Source organism: Schistocerca gregaria, chromosome 8 (assembly GCF_023897955.1).
Source record: "Schistocerca gregaria isolate iqSchGreg1 chromosome 8, iqSchGreg1.2, whole genome shotgun sequence".
Lineage (NCBI taxonomy): Eukaryota > Metazoa > Arthropoda > Insecta > Orthoptera > Acrididae > Schistocerca > Schistocerca gregaria.
In genome coordinates, this window is record NC_064927.1 from 354,935,722 (window position 1) to 354,951,693 (window position 15,972).

General features: G+C 37.2%; 1 protein-coding gene across 12 annotated transcripts in view; it reads right to left on the bottom strand.

Annotated features, from left to right (window-relative positions):
* LOC126284815 (RNA-binding protein 5-like) overlaps positions 1-15,972 on the bottom strand; it is a 116,222-nt gene that overhangs the window by 20,833 nt on the left and 79,417 nt on the right. For all 12 annotated transcript variants that reach the window (XM_049984019.1, XM_049984015.1, XM_049984026.1 and 9 more), the window contains one exon: positions 9,217-9,423. In XM_049984019.1, coding sequence (XP_049839976.1) covers positions 9,217-9,423 — 207 coding nt within the window. The remainder of the gene's footprint in view (positions 1-9,216; positions 9,424-15,972) is intronic.

Genomic DNA, 15,972 nt, shown 5'->3' on the forward strand with positions numbered 1-15,972 from the left:
GGCTGGACATTTTATTTCCACTGGCCATTCCATAGGTTATAGAAAAGTCAAGATACTATAATTAGCAGATAATTTGCTCAACTGAGGCAAGAGTTTTCAGCTCAGTGAATCATGGAAATCACTCAGTTTACATATGCACTCTCAGAGGAATTATTATTGTGTGTGTCCACTGCATGGCATATCAACACATACCACCTGTTTTAATAATCCACCATACAATTCATAAGTGCTGTGGATTTGCTGATGGCACTTCCATTGTTATATATGTAGACTGTTGTCACTTCTTGTTCTTGTTGTCAAATGTTTTATCTCTGACATACACAGATTTACTCCACAGTTTTGTGTCAAGGGTTTAAATTGTGCCATTAATTCACCTTGAAGGTGGGTGTAAGGTTATCAGCCGAAATATCAGAGTAAGAAATGCAATCCGGAATGTTTGCCCAAAAGATGATTGAACATGTTAGAAGGCAGTTAGAAGGTGTAATCACACTTCCATACTTATCAAGAGGTCCGAAACGAATAATACGGTCTGCTGCCATCCTGCATTAACGTCGCACATTCCAGCAGGTATTTATCCCATAGGCTAGGGGTGATGCGGTTCTGTAACATATCTGTGTACCGCAACATTAGTCACAAAGTTAACTTCGCTTTTCGTTAAACCGTTACTAAAAAGGTAATGCCGTTCAACGTTAAAACTTTAATTTACTGTAGATCGAGTGCAAGTGACAGTCAATCATTCACTCGTAATAGTAAAATTCATGTTGATGGTTTTAGTGAAACGAGCAAGTGGACTAAAAGTTTTACCGTTGTTTAGGTAAAAATGTTTTGATTTGGGAAGTTCAGGTAGGGCATAGAAGTGAAAGTAAACATGTTTAACCAATTAGTTTTATTACCACATAATTATCAATGTTATGTTTATCTAATGCATTAAATGAGAAATTGTTGATAAGTATGGAGGTGTGATTACACATGTCAATCACATCGTGATTACGGGCAGCATGGGCTTCACGCCTGAGCCTCAGGACGTGCGCTAGCAGCGCATGTCGGGTGTTTCAACGTCAAGTTCACGTCTCAATATCTCAGGATGTAATGGGAATATTGCGTTGCAATCAACGCCATTGTGTGTGTGCTTTGTCATGGTATGGATTGCTGAAGAAAAAATATAGGAGGTCCATTTAAAAAAGCATAAGTTTGTGTTAAAAAACACATCTTTCGTTTTAGAATGTTTCCAAATATGTACATTCATGGGCCCCAGCCCTACATTGATACCGGTGAAAGTCGTTTTCCAATAGCTGTTATTGTTCCAGAGATATTTTGGGTGGACAAGATAGCTGGGACACCCTGTACATATACTCCTCACTGTCATTTCTTGTTAACAATGTTAACTTATTCCCAAGAATAAGCAGGTTTCACTCAATTAGTCCTCGGCAGAAATCAAACCTGCATTTCGATCGGACTTCCTTAACTCTTGTGCAGAATGATGTGCAGTATAATGCTACATCCATTTTCGATAAGTTACCACTCGAATTCAAAAACTTTAGCAGTAACCCATGCGCTTTAAAATCTAAACTCATGGCTCACTCCTTACATTCGGCCGAGGAGGTCCTTAAAAATTAAGCTGATTCTTTTTGTATTGTTGATTGCGTTTATTGAAGCTTATGGATTGACATTTTTCATTTTCATAAACATTTTATTTTTATCTGTTATTATTTTTATTTTGCACTGAAAAATTTCAAAAATTGGTCCTGATAAATGGCCAATGGCAATGTGATGGATGCAATCAACCTGTCTAGAGTCAATGTTTTTTTTTTTTTTTTCTCTCTAATTTTTGATGCGACTAACAAACAAAGTGGTGTGCATTTTCACTGAAAATAGTATCTTGCAGTACACACCTAAGGGATTGTTTCCTTTTGTGTTCTTTTTATTAACATCCATGGTCACTGAGGAAAGCATTTTGAACACCAGTCGATTCAACCGATTACTCAGTGTTAGCTCTACCACCATATTAAAAGTATAGTTAAATGAACAAAAAGCACATATTCTGGTTGATAATTGGTGTCTGTGTTGGATTATTTTGTTTTTAATTGTATTTACTTCTTTATTAATTTTTAAAATGAATTAATGAGTGCAATAATGTTTTGTGTAGGTTGACATAATTTTATGCCTGGGAATTCATTAAATATTTTCTATTTAATTCATCAAACCAGAAAATGAAGGCATTGCAGTTGAACAACTCCTACAATATCAATCTCTTGAAGCAATGGATACCGTTATGTGTTACGTACCAAGTTTAGAACTTGACGAAGATAGTTTGTTGAAATCGCTATCCTTATTCAATTACCAGCAGTGATTATCTAATGGAGTTGCTAAATGAGTGACATTTTATTTGTTCTTAGAAGTGTAATAAAAATTACAATTTTAGAATAATTTTATGTTGGTTACATCACATGTCAGGTTCATATTGTGGATGCCGTATTTAACACATTTCTGTTTTCAAAAATGTGAATTTTGAATTCTAATTTATTGAGATAGTATGTTAGGAACTGTGATGTTAAAGAGATTGAATATTACCCTAAATATGGTACCCTTAATTCTGCATTTTCACCAACAAAAAACGTGAATCATTGCAAAACCAGTGGAAATATGTTATTGGAGCACCAATGAGGTGAATGTGCTCCTGTTAAAACGACTCTAGCTGAAAAGTGGGGTACTACCTGCTCAATCCTTCCTCAGCATCTTGGAAGATTTCGGCATGCATATATATTCACATTCTTGTTAACAAGCAACTAACTTCTCACTCTCACAAGCTTCCCTGACTATAACTTGCTCACACGGACTAGTCCAGAAATGTAAGTCTTTCATTGTCATTACCTCTCAGTGTATCTCTAACTATCACAGTCTCCTATCTTATAGCCACAGTCTTCTCCACTCTATCCTACTACCATTGTCCCCCCTCATTTGTCATGCTCCGCTCCCTCTTACTGCTACTATCTCACTCATTTCTTCCCACTGCTGCACTCTCTCTTCTCACTGTCTCTTTCTTGCTGTCATTATCATAGACTCTGTCTCTCATTATCACTCACTCTAACTCACTTCCACTTTCTCCTCATTCCTCCTCCACTGGCAGTGTCTTCTTCACTTTTTTTCTAGCACTGTTACGTCACTATCGACAATATTCCTCTGCCTCTGTGTGCCTATTCCTCACAATGCCATTGTGTCCTGTGTGCTTTTAATACCACAACCGCTGTCTACTATCATTCAGTATTTATTACTTTTCCATCTCTTCATCATAAAAAAGAGTGAATATGTTCTCATGCCCAAATTTTTGAAAGTGTTGAAGGTAGAATGCAACAGCTGGTACCCCACTTTTCTGTCAAGAGTCTCAAAACAGGAGCATTTTTCCACTGGTTCCCTTCTTTTTCCTGCCATACCAGGGATGTCATTCATACGGAAAGAACTATATGAGTCTGTAAAATTCTGATAGTTTATTTACGTGAAATTGAAATAACACAAAACTGATTTTACCTTCGGACCAAATTTGCGTGCATAAAAATTATGTAAATGCTTCAGTACTACAACATGGGGTTACCAGAACCATTCTGATGATAACAGACACAATTTACATCCTATTTCTCCATGAAATCCTAACAGTTCATACATGCTCACTTTATTTCCTATAGTGACATGTGAATATTAATGTATAGCACCAATGTGTATAAATGTGAATATTTATTGACATCAGCTAGATATTTGGAATTAAAAAATAAAAACAATATTTGGAGCAGAAAAATATAATTAACAAGGGAATGGTCACATTTGTCAAAACCTGTAGTGATTTTTTCAATGGACCTAATATCAGATACAGATGCACAATGGGAGTTATCCAATAAAATTACATAAGAAACGGATACTCCTGGATTTGCTATCAACTGTTACAGCAAGTGTACAGCAAATGATTGGGGAATGTGGATGTCTTATCATTGCATTGCTCATACAAGAAAAATCTTGATTCATTCTTTTGTTAAAATGTGAGCTAACATTCATTTTTTGAATAAAAAATAAAAAACATTTAATTTATGGTAAACATGTAGAAACATGCCATTCTGACCATAAATCACACTTCAAAATTTGTTCTGTACATTTAATCTCACAGTGCAGGTCATGTGGAAACTCGGAAGTCTTACTATTTGCTTCTGAGATAGACAATGCACACCAACTGAACCCACAAACAGGAATACGTGTGAAGATTAAGTGATGCGAGAAACAGTGATGGAAACTGAAGATAGTTGTCCCCATGAAGAATCTGGCAGTAATAGTGACATTTGCCTGACAACAGCCTCTGAAAGAAATGTTGGAAGCTAAAATTTACTTCTCAGATGACAAAAATAAGGTGGTGCATTGGATGACAAAAGTGAGAAGAAATGTACGTATCTGCAGGCCTAATGTTGAAAAGAGATTTTGCTTTACAGGGCAGTTGTAATTAAACTTTCACTACCTAAGCCAGTGTAGAGGAAAACTTTACCACATGGGTACCAAACTTTACAGGAATAATGTTCAGGCCGCGTGCTGCATGATTTGCATTGTTAGTATCATGACACGTAGTTGGATACCAGTACTGGCACAGCGACATAGGCCCGAAATCATCAATGTGAGCAGGGCTTTACTTGTAAAGCTGTTTTATCAAAACAACAGCAATAGTGTTGCTGCTCTTCGCAAGTATCAACACATTACAGGAATATATAGGGATCTTCTTCCTGCACTGGGGTTGAAGAAGCACTGGGGTTGAAGAACAAGATTCAGAAGTTTGAATTAACAGCTAATTTGGGAATTGCGCCGGGAAACGCCAATGTTCAACAGCACCACAAATTGTCAAGTGCTTGAAGCTTTTGTTACATGTACAGTGCATATCAATCTAATTTTATAGACAAATGCGCACTAAAAGGATGTTTTCACTCACAGAGGAGGGACGGGGATACTAAGACACTGTCTGTCCTCACACATTAGCACAATAATGACCGTCGTCATTGTGGATGGTTCATCATTACCTGCGTGAATCAACCAGAAACTGGATTGTATGTTAAAAGATCAATGTTGAGCACAGAACAACAAGTAGTAGATTTTTCAAAAACTTGATAGTAATATGTTTTCCATGAGTCCTACTTTTCTTCTGCTTTGTGGACACAAATCCTTTCTTCTTCAAGAGTCATAATCAGCGGCTTTCTGAAATCGTGCTAAGAAATACAGATATGTCAGACTCTTATCTGTAATGATTCATGTCCATTGTTAAGACAGAGAATTTTTCTGTCATTGAAAAATATTTTACAGATCATTAACTGAGAAATTTATTTTGGATAGATGATGGCAGTTTTCATTCCATCACCATGACAACATCATTAAGCTGCAATCACAAGTATCAGTATTCCTCTCTCTAAGTTTCAAAATTCGATTAAATATACATGGCACTCCTCAAAATACAAGGACAATATGGTGGTCTCTTTCCTAACTCTCATCCAGTTCTGTATGATGTGTTGAAGTCAGTCTGCGACTTGTATGACTATCAAATGCAGTCCGTAATTTATGTAAATTATGGACAAACAAATATAAGAGGGCTGTTCAAAGAGTAAGGTGACTTTTCAAATTGTGCAGCCAAAGTACATTCAATTATCGATCTTTTTTCTTGTTATGTTGGTACACATGCCCCGAACAGATGTTTACAGTTTCAAATGTACAGCGTACTTTGTTTGTTTGTGACAGATAAGAAGGTTAGATGTGTTTCAGTGTTCTCAGCGATTTTCAATTATTATAAAAATGGAGTAAAGGATTTGCAAGTGCTCTAAAATGCTTGAAATGTTGACCGTGTCATGCGGTGAGTCTGCTCTAAAAAAGTTTTAAAGTGGTACAACCCCTTCCAAGATGGCCAAGAAGATGCCAATGATGAACTTAACTCTGGATGCTCCTGCACGTCAGAAACAGATGATAATGTCGAAGCGGTGAAGAAAATTGTTTTGGAAAATCGCCACATTATGCTAAGAGAAGTTGCTGAGGAGGTTGGCATATTTTTTCAGATGTTTTGGGCACAAGACGTGTGTCAGCGAAGTTTGTTCCAAAAGTCTCAATTTTGAACAGAAGAACCGTCGTATGGCCATCGCTCAGGAGCTTCTGAATGATGACAATGATGATCCTGGTTTGCTCAAAAGCATCATAACTGGTTACAAAACAACGTTGAAACAAAAGCCCAATCGTGCATCCCAGGGAGCCAAGATGAAAAAGGCACACCAAGTTCAATCAAATGCCAAAGTTTTGCTCACTGTTTTTTTTCAATCACCGTGGCGTGGTGCATCATGAATTTTTGCCTCAAGGTCCCACAGTCAATAAGGAATATTACCTTGACATTATGCGCTGTTTGCAAAAAACATGGAATTGCAGAAAACAATTCGTGTCTTTAGCATCATGATAATGCACCTGCTCATTTTTCGTTGCTTGTGAGAGATATTTTGGCAAAAAAACAACGCGACAATCATGCCTCAGCCACCATATTTGTTGGATTTAGCCCCCTGCGACTTTTTCCTGCTCCAAAAACTGAAGAGACCTATGAAAGGATGAAGGAAATAAAAACTGCATTACTGGAAGTACTAAAGACTGTACCAAAAAGTGCTTCGAGGATTGAAAGAAGCATTGGCACAAGTGTGTTATATATGAGGGCGGTTACTTTGAAAGGGACAACATGAATATTGGTGAACAAATAAATATTTTTTCATAAAAATATTAAGTCATCTTACTTTTTGAACACACCTCGTATGTTCAGAGCTTTTTATCAATATTTAGTATTTTTACAATACTTATACGAAATAAAATTCTTGAATGTTGGAAAGCCTTATTTATTTGTGTGTACTCCCTTACCAATTTGAAGAGAACATTATGGATAAAAGAAGTTTTATTTCTCTGCGAATATTAAATTATGTTTTGACTGCTTTCAAAGAGTTGTTCAGCATTCGTTTCTCAAACCAAAGCCAAGAAGGGCTTATCACACAGTGCATGTATTTAAGGCTGTATACCAAGTACTTTCAAGTGTAGAAACCATGCAAAAAGTAAGAAATAACTTATTTTATTAATGTACAAATAATTCGGATCACACTGTTGACGAAATTCTGAAGAAGATAATGTGTTAGACAACATTCCTCAACCAATTGTCCTTTATCTAAAATGTGTGGTTTTTGCAAAAATCCTCAAAAATTCAGAAGCCTATCCGGAAACTATATAAATGAGCTAACAGCTCAATGTCTGCTAAGCTAAGTTCTGTACATCAATATATTTATCAATTTGTTACAAAAATTCCTGTTTGTGAACTGTGAGCACCATAATAATGTATGTTTTCAAGTGTCTCAAACGCATTTACTTACATTTCATGACTGAACCTGTGAACTAAAATTGAGTGACTAGACAGGTAATTTTGCCACATGTATCTACATCTACTTCTACATCCATACTCCACAAGCCACCTGACAGTGTGTGGCAGAGGGTACTTTGAGTACCTCCATCTCTGTAAGGCTTACACAATTATTAAATGATCCTGTGACGAAGCGTGCTGCTCTCCGTTGGATCTTTTCTATCTCTTCTATCAACCCTATCTGGTACGGATCCCACACTGGTGACCAATATTCAAGCAGTGGGCAAACAAGTGTACTGTAACCTACTTCCTTTGTTTTCAGATTGCATTTCATTAGGATTCTGCCAATGAAACTCAGTCTGGCATCTGCTTTACCGACAATCAATTCTATATGATCAACCCATTTTAAATCACTCCTAATGCCTACTCCCAGATAATTTATGGAATTAACTGCTTCCAGTTGCTGCCCTGCTATATTGTAGCTAAATGATAAAGGATCTTTATTTCTGTGTGTTCGCAGCACATTACAGTTGTCTACATTGAGATTCAATTGTCATTCCCCGCACAATGCGTCAATTCGTTGCAGATCTTCCTACATTTCAGTGCAATTTTCCATTGTTATAACCTCTCGATATACTACAGCACCATCCGCAAAAAGCCTCAGTGAACTTCCGATGTTATCCACAAGGTCATTTATGTATATTGTGAACAGCAACAGTCCTACGACACTCCCCTGCAGTGCCCCTGAAATCACTCTTACTTCGGAAGACTACTCTCCATTGGAGAATGACATGCTGCGTTCTGTAATCTAGGAACTTTTCAATCCGATCACACAGTTGGTCTGATAGTCCATATGCTCTTACTTTGTTGATTAAACGACTTTGGGGAACTGTATCCAACGCCCTGAGGAAGTCAAGAAACATGGCATCTACCTGGGAACCCGTATCTATGGCCCCCTGAGTCTCGTGGATGAATAGCGCGAGCTGTGTTTCACACGATCGTCTTTTTCGAAACCCATGCTGATTCCTACAGAGTAGATTTCTAGTCACCAGAAAAGTCATTATACTCTAATATAATACATGTTCCAAAATTCTACAACTGATCGACGTTAGGGAGATAGGTCTATAGTTCTGCACATCTGTTCAACGTCCCTTCTTGAAAAAGGGGATGACCTGTGCCTTTTTCCAATCCTTTGGAACGCTACACTCTTTCAGAGACCTACGGTACACCACTGCAAGGAGGGGGGCAAGTTCCTTCACATACTCTGTACTTAATCGATATATGATTGTACTGTCCTGAGAAATTTTTAACAATTCAGAAAAGAAAATTTTGCTTTTAAATTGAACGAATTCTTCTCGCTTAACTTTCTTTAGCTCTCATGATACACATGTACTTTTATTCATCACAAATTTATTTCTCTTAGCACCAAGTAAAGTTAAATATCATGTGTCCCCTAAAGATGTGCTACCTGTTTAGACAAATAGTTTGGCTTACAAAGTTAATTTGGAGGAAAGCCACATAACAGAAACATTGATGAAAGTTTGCCTACCTGTATCACCATATCAGAGGAAATCTTACACTGTACTGGATGCGCAATTCTCCATAATTATCCCCCCCTCCCCACCACCACAGAGTGCACACTACAAACTACAGATGAATAAAATTTGCTTTGAAAAAAGAAAGAGGAGAGAGTATGTAATATTTAATTAGGTAGGACAGGCTGTATAATCTCAATTCTTTGTAACATTTTAAAGAAAGCCAGACGCTTATTCCCTTTAAACAAAGCAATTATTGTACTGAATACATTAAAATTTTAATTCATTACTTACCTGCGCTTCATAATACTGAGTGTAATATGCAACATAAGCTGCGTGCTCTTGTGGTGAAGTAGCGTACATAGAGGCACTGTATTCAGCTAATCTGGGGATATCCTCAGGTCCATACGCCGCAAGACCTGCAGCCTGTGCCTGCCGCCTGTCTTCATGTTGTTGTGATGGCAGTTTGCAGTACGAAACAAGAGCTTTTCGACCATCCACCTACCTTACAAAAAACAATCTCTCTCACACTGTTTGTTATAACTTACTAAATTTTATGCAAATACAAAATGAGAGGTTCTATAAAATATTATAACAGAAATGAAGGCCATATATTCTCAATGCAAGATTTTAATAGGCAATCATTGGTTTTTGAAAAAATTGAACATTAAATCTAACAAAATCTTGACATATCAATAAAAGGAAAAAAAAGCTCCAGCAGTTTTGCCATATTTTCATTCAGATTCCTTGGTTAGGCACAATTAAAGCCAATTGTGTATGGAGAAGATTGGGACAGACATGCATGGATCCAACCTCTGAATTAACCTAAGAACATTATCTGTGGACTCATGAGATATTGCTTTTGAGGTAATACTTTGTAAAAGTCTTATAAATTCTTTAACAGAGAGAACTGACTGTTGGTTCTATTGTTATGCGACAGGTCTACTAGCTCAAGTTGGGATACACATCAGCAGTTAAACTGAGATATGCCTGAAAAACTTAGACAAAATATGATAAAATATAAAATATGATAAAATTGTAAGTTCTCAATAATATTGAAGTAAACATACTAGTTGCTGTATTCAGGGGGTTCCTGGTGAGTGCTGCTCTGTTCAACTAAGAAGAGCAGCAGTTACCAGGAACAACTTGAAGATGGTAAAAAATGTGTTAACTGAAATAGTGTGGAGAACTTATGATGTGACCTGGCAGGTACCCCAATATTCTAAAAGATAATTAAAATGTCTTGATGTGAAGTCTTGGAACATCTTAAATCTCTTTGTGCAGTATTTCAATTAGTGAAATGTAAACAGCCTAGTATGTTCCAGCAGGAATTACTTCATGTCATGATTATGAAGCGAATTTTAGCAGAGGTTCAATTTTGTTTGAAATCATAAATCTCTTCCACTATACCAGTGATCAAAAATATCTCTTGCTGCGCTGAGAGGTTTAAAGAATTCTAACAATAAATGTTGATCTAAAGTAAAGTGAACAATCCACTGAGAGTTCACTGGGGGTACTTGTTTTCTTTTTTCCCTCATCTCTTGGTATGTTGCAATCTCATCAGCAGACAAGTGCTTCTGGTCATCTATGCAGCTGCAGCCCTAATGACATTCCAAAAAGTAATTTCCTTCCCTCCCAACCCAACTCAAAAGACGGTGGTCAAAATTTAAGCCCTTTGTGTCATTTCCAAATGATACGAAAAGGTAAACTAGCTCCCACTTCTGACTGAATTATGTGGCTTCTCCAATTCTCAGCTTTTTGGACAACTGCATACACATCAGCATACAAAATATTCCTCCTAAGAGTTACCACAGGCATTTACTCAATGTGTAAACGGAGTCGGGCCAAATAATTATAGCTCATCATGTCTTTCTTGCAATGCTCAGTGTTGACAGAAAGCGTCAGTTTCTTTCCTACTGCAAGATAGACGATTTTTAAAGTGGAATTTTACATGCCCAATTGATAGAGTGGACCCAAATTAGTCTTACACGATATCTGTTTTATCATGACAGTATTAATAGGGACAGTAAAACAAGTAGAATAACCAACAATCCAGCAGCAACCGAGCAGCACTGCTGCATAGGCAGCAGTCAGCAACAGGCCATGGTGGTACTGCCACTGCTAAGAACGGGTTATTCTCTGTGTTTTATTGTTCCTGCAAATATATATATATATCAATAAAAAATATCACAATAGACTAATTTTGGACCACTCTATCAAATCACATAAAATCTTTCTGCTTGTGTCACGAAACAAATCAACATTTTGTCAACATTGGGTGACACATGAAAGACCTGACGAACCATTTTTGTTTGGGTTGACTCCAGCTACACATTGCAAAATCAAAACTGCAAATATCTAATGGAACATCACAGAAGATGTGCCCGGTGACTCTTAAGAGAGACACCTTGTATATGCACTTGCATGAATATTAAGAGCTCAGATGGTAGTAAGCCCACGCTAAGCAAAGAAGGCGAGGCTGAAAAGCAGAAGACCTGCATACGGTAAACGGAGAAGAGGGAATAAATGAAGATGACATGGGAGAGACAATGCTGTGAGAAGAATTTGATGACTGGAATTTGTAAATCAAAACAAGGCCTCAGGAGTAGATCACATTCCCTCATAATTACTGTCTGGAGAACCAGCAATCACAAAACTGCTTGCCTGATATGCAACATATTTCCTTTCCGAGTGCTGAAAGATGTGAATACAGTAGTGAACAGCCATTTTGCATCTGGGATGTGATACATCAACTAGTATGTATTTTGGTGTGTAGAATCCGAAAAACCTTTCAAAATGTTCTATCATGAGTTTTTAAAGGTTTCTTATTTTTTCTTCTGTTCCGATATTTAATTGTCTGTTGTTGATTTGCAGAGGAGAGTTGGGAGATTTACAAATCATCAATAATGGATGGTGTGGTAATCCAGTGGTGTGAAAGAGATCTTTAGTGAGTGTTGCCTATGTTTAAAACTTACACTAAGGAAAATGGTAACTAATAAATCTCGTTGCTGTCTTAAAACACCCCGACAACTTTTGTTATATGTGTGGGAACTTCACTCCAAAAGCCCAAAGAAAACCAGACACTGATTTGGTTAAGAAGGCATATAAATTGTGTTTTGATTGTTCTGTTGGTGATCAAGATAAAATTTTTGCACCTCGTATAACTAGTTGAAAGGAAAATGCCGAGCCATGCCATTCCCTGTTCTGATGGTGTGGTGTGAGCCTAACGACCATTATTCAGACTGTTACTTCTGTCTTATAAATATGTTGGGACATTCGAGCAAAACTAGACATAAAATAAAGTATCCAAATGTATCTTCAGTGCATTTGCCTGTGCCCCATGATGAGGGGTTGCCAGTTCCTGTCTGTAACTTTAAAGCCACAGAACCAGACACCATGTCAAGTGAATCAGAAAGTATTGAACACACAGAAGAGTACTGCCCTCAAAGTCATGACATTTCACCTCAGCTCTTTAATCAACTATTTGGTTCGCAATCTAAAACTTTCGAAACAGCAAGCTGAACTCTTGGGGTCGAGATTGCAAGAATGGAACCTTCTAGTCCCAGGGACAAAAATTCCCCATTTCACTTAAAGAGGTGCTTCCTTCATTCAATGTTTCAATATGCAGAATTTAATGTGAGTATGTAGAGATCTCAATGGTCTCCTGGAGCAGCTTGGTGTACAATGAAATACACAGGAGTGGTGACTATTTAATGACTCCAGTAAAACCAGTACTACTGCATAATGGCAATGCATTTCCATCGGAACCTTTGGCTTATGCAGCAGACATGAAACCAAATTTATAAAACCATGGATTTGCTGCTAGAGGCGATCAAATATAAGGATCGTGTATGGCAGCTTTGCTGTGATTTGAAAGTTGTTGCACTTCTTACAGGTTTACAAGTTGGATTCATGAAGTACTGCTGCTTTTTGTGCCTTTGGGACAGTGGTGACACGAAGAAACACTATACAGTCAAGGAATGGCCTATAAGGAAGTCATATTTTCCTGGAAATGTAAATGTGAACATTACCCCATTGGTTGAGCCTGATAAAATCATTTTGCATCCCCTTCATATTAAGTTGGGCCTTATAACGAACTTTGTAAAAGCTCTGGATTAAGAAGGTGAGGCTTTCAATCACTTAAAAGAAAAGTTTCCCAAATTAAGTGAGGCAAAGCTGAAAGAGGCTATATTTGTTGGACCACAAATAAGAAAATTTCTGAAAGATCCAATCTTTGATACAAAACTCACAGATATCCAGTTAGCTGCTTGGTCTTCTTTTAAAGCAATTTTGAAAGGCTTTTTGGGTAACAGAAAAGACAAAAATGTGTGAATGATCTGTTGGACAACTATAAGAACACGGGATGCAGAGCGTCGTTTAAAATTCACTTTTCACATTCTCACCTTGATTTCTTCCTGGAAAATTTGGGAACCGTAAGTGATGAGCATGGTGAATGCTTTCACCAAGACATTTTTACCATGGAACACCATTACCCAGGCCATTGGAACCCTTCAATGACAGGTGACTACTGCTGGGGTTTTGTATGGGAGAGTGATGAAACAGCACAAAAGAAGAGCTCCATCGTCACATTTTTCAAAAACCAAAGATGATTAAAGGTGAAAATATATTCTGGACCTTTTATTGGCATTATACCCATATACACATACAAAATAGTATTGATTTCAAACATTCTGAATGTGTATTTTTGTTAGAATTAATAGTGTCAATTTTCGCTATTACCATTTTTTATTCTGCTGTGTATCTAGGAAATGTGACGTCACAGAGAAAATCTGATTTTAGCAAGTAAATCCACCCATTTACAAACCAGATGCAGAAAAAAAATTAAATTTCTCAACTAGTGATATTATTAACCATCAGTTTAAAAAGTCATGGTTGCAAAACACTTAAATGAATTATTTACAATACAATGGATAAGCTGATAGAAGCTGACCTTGAGGAAGATCAGTTTGGATTCCAGAGAGATATAGGAACACGGGAGGCAATAGTGACCCTAAGATTTATCTTAGAAGATATGTTAAAGGAAGGCAAATCTATGTCTGTAGCATTTGTAGAGTTAGAGAAAGCTTTTGACAATGTTACAAGTACACTCTATGAAATTCTGAAGATCGTGAGGGATGAAATGAGCAAAACGTTGTCTACAACCATTGGAATCAGACTGCAGTTATAAAAGTAAAGGGACAAAAAAAGTAGGTGGTGGTTGAGAAGGGAGTGAGACATGGCTGTAGCTTCTTCATGATGTTATTCAATCAATACACTGAAAAATCAGAAAAGGAAGCCTATGACAAATTTGGAAAGGGAATCACAGTCCAGGGAGAAGAAATAATATCTTTAAGGTTTCTTGATGACGTTGTAATTCCGCCAGAGACAATAAAGGATTTGCAAGAGCAGTTGATTGGAATGCGTAGTGTTTTGAGTAGACGTTGTAAGACGAATATCAGCAGAAGTAAAACAAGGTTAATGGAATGAATTGAAATGACATCAGCCGATGCTTAAGGAATTACTACTGGGAAATGGGGCATTAAAACTACATGAGTTTCACTTTTTAGGTAACAAAATAATTGACGATAGCCGAAATATAGAGGATATAATATGCAGACTGGCTATAGGAAGGAAGGAAGGAAGGAATTTCTGAAAATGATCAATTTGTTAACACTGAATATAAACTTAGGTATTTTATGAATGTGATGTGAAATTTGGATGATAAACAGTTCAGACAAGAACAGGAAAGAAGCTTCTGAAATATGGTGCTACTGAAGAATGCTCAAGATTAGATGGGTAGAGCAAATAACCAATTAGGTAGCACCGAATCAAAGTGGGAATAGAAGAAATTTATGGCACAGTTTAACTGAAATACAGAATCGTGTAATGGGACACACCTTGAAACATTAAGGAATGGACAATATGGTAATCGAAGGACATATGGAGAAGGCGGGGAGGGGGTGGGGGGGGGGGGGAGAAGTTGTTTAGGGAGACCAAGGCTAACTTCGCGATCAGACTCAAATGGAAGTAGGTTGCAGCAGTTATACTGAGATGAAGAGTCTTGCTCAGGATAGACTATTGTGGATAGCTGCATCAAATCCCTGTTTGACCAAAGACCACAATACACCACTAATTCAGAACATAAATCTTATGCAAGACAATTAACACCGTGACCATACTGGTGAGCACATGATAAAGGTGGACAGTTTAGCTAACATTCTGATAAGCAAATGACTTCACTAGTGGTGTCCAGCTACAATCTTGCTTTTCCTCCTCCACACTCTGCCCAGTCCCCTCAGTGTTCAGAGTGTTGGGCAAGGACATAGCAGATATGCACAAGCCACAGAGCACTAAGTATTGCTATCCACCTACCCTTCTTAGTTAAAGTTATCTCATTTAACAGCAAATCTTTTCACTTATGACTTGCCTAAGGACAATAAGAGAATCATAAGGACAATAAGAGAATCAATTACATGCATATCAATGGCGGACTATTAGAATATTAAAAGATGCTGAAAGAGAAAGAAAAACCATGTAGAAACCCACAACATAAGACAAATTCATTTTTCTATACCTCTCACTTGTTCACTGAACATTAAGCAGCAGCATTCTACTTTGTATGACTTAAATTTTTATCTGCTGCCATTCACTTTATGATCATTACTTTTCAATAGTGTGTCCAATGCATATCTATTTATGTTGAAGCTATTTTAACTTAAGCTGTAAAATACTTCTGGTATTCACCACACAAACAGCTTAAAACAACCTCACAAATACATGCTAACAAAGAATTTTAACACACACAGACTGATAAATTTACAAATATGCCAGTAACAACCAGTAGATCCCTTCCTACGAGACAACTACTGCTTGGAGATAACAATGGGGAGAATTTCACAACGTGGCTCCTGTGTTTGATAACCATTACGGAACCAGTACAATTCTCAGTCTAATCTATTGAAGGTCAGATATATTCTGTTGCTGAACAGTCTGGTATGTTTAGATGTTAAAGGAGAGTGGATAAATATTAGCACATCCCTGAAAAGAATA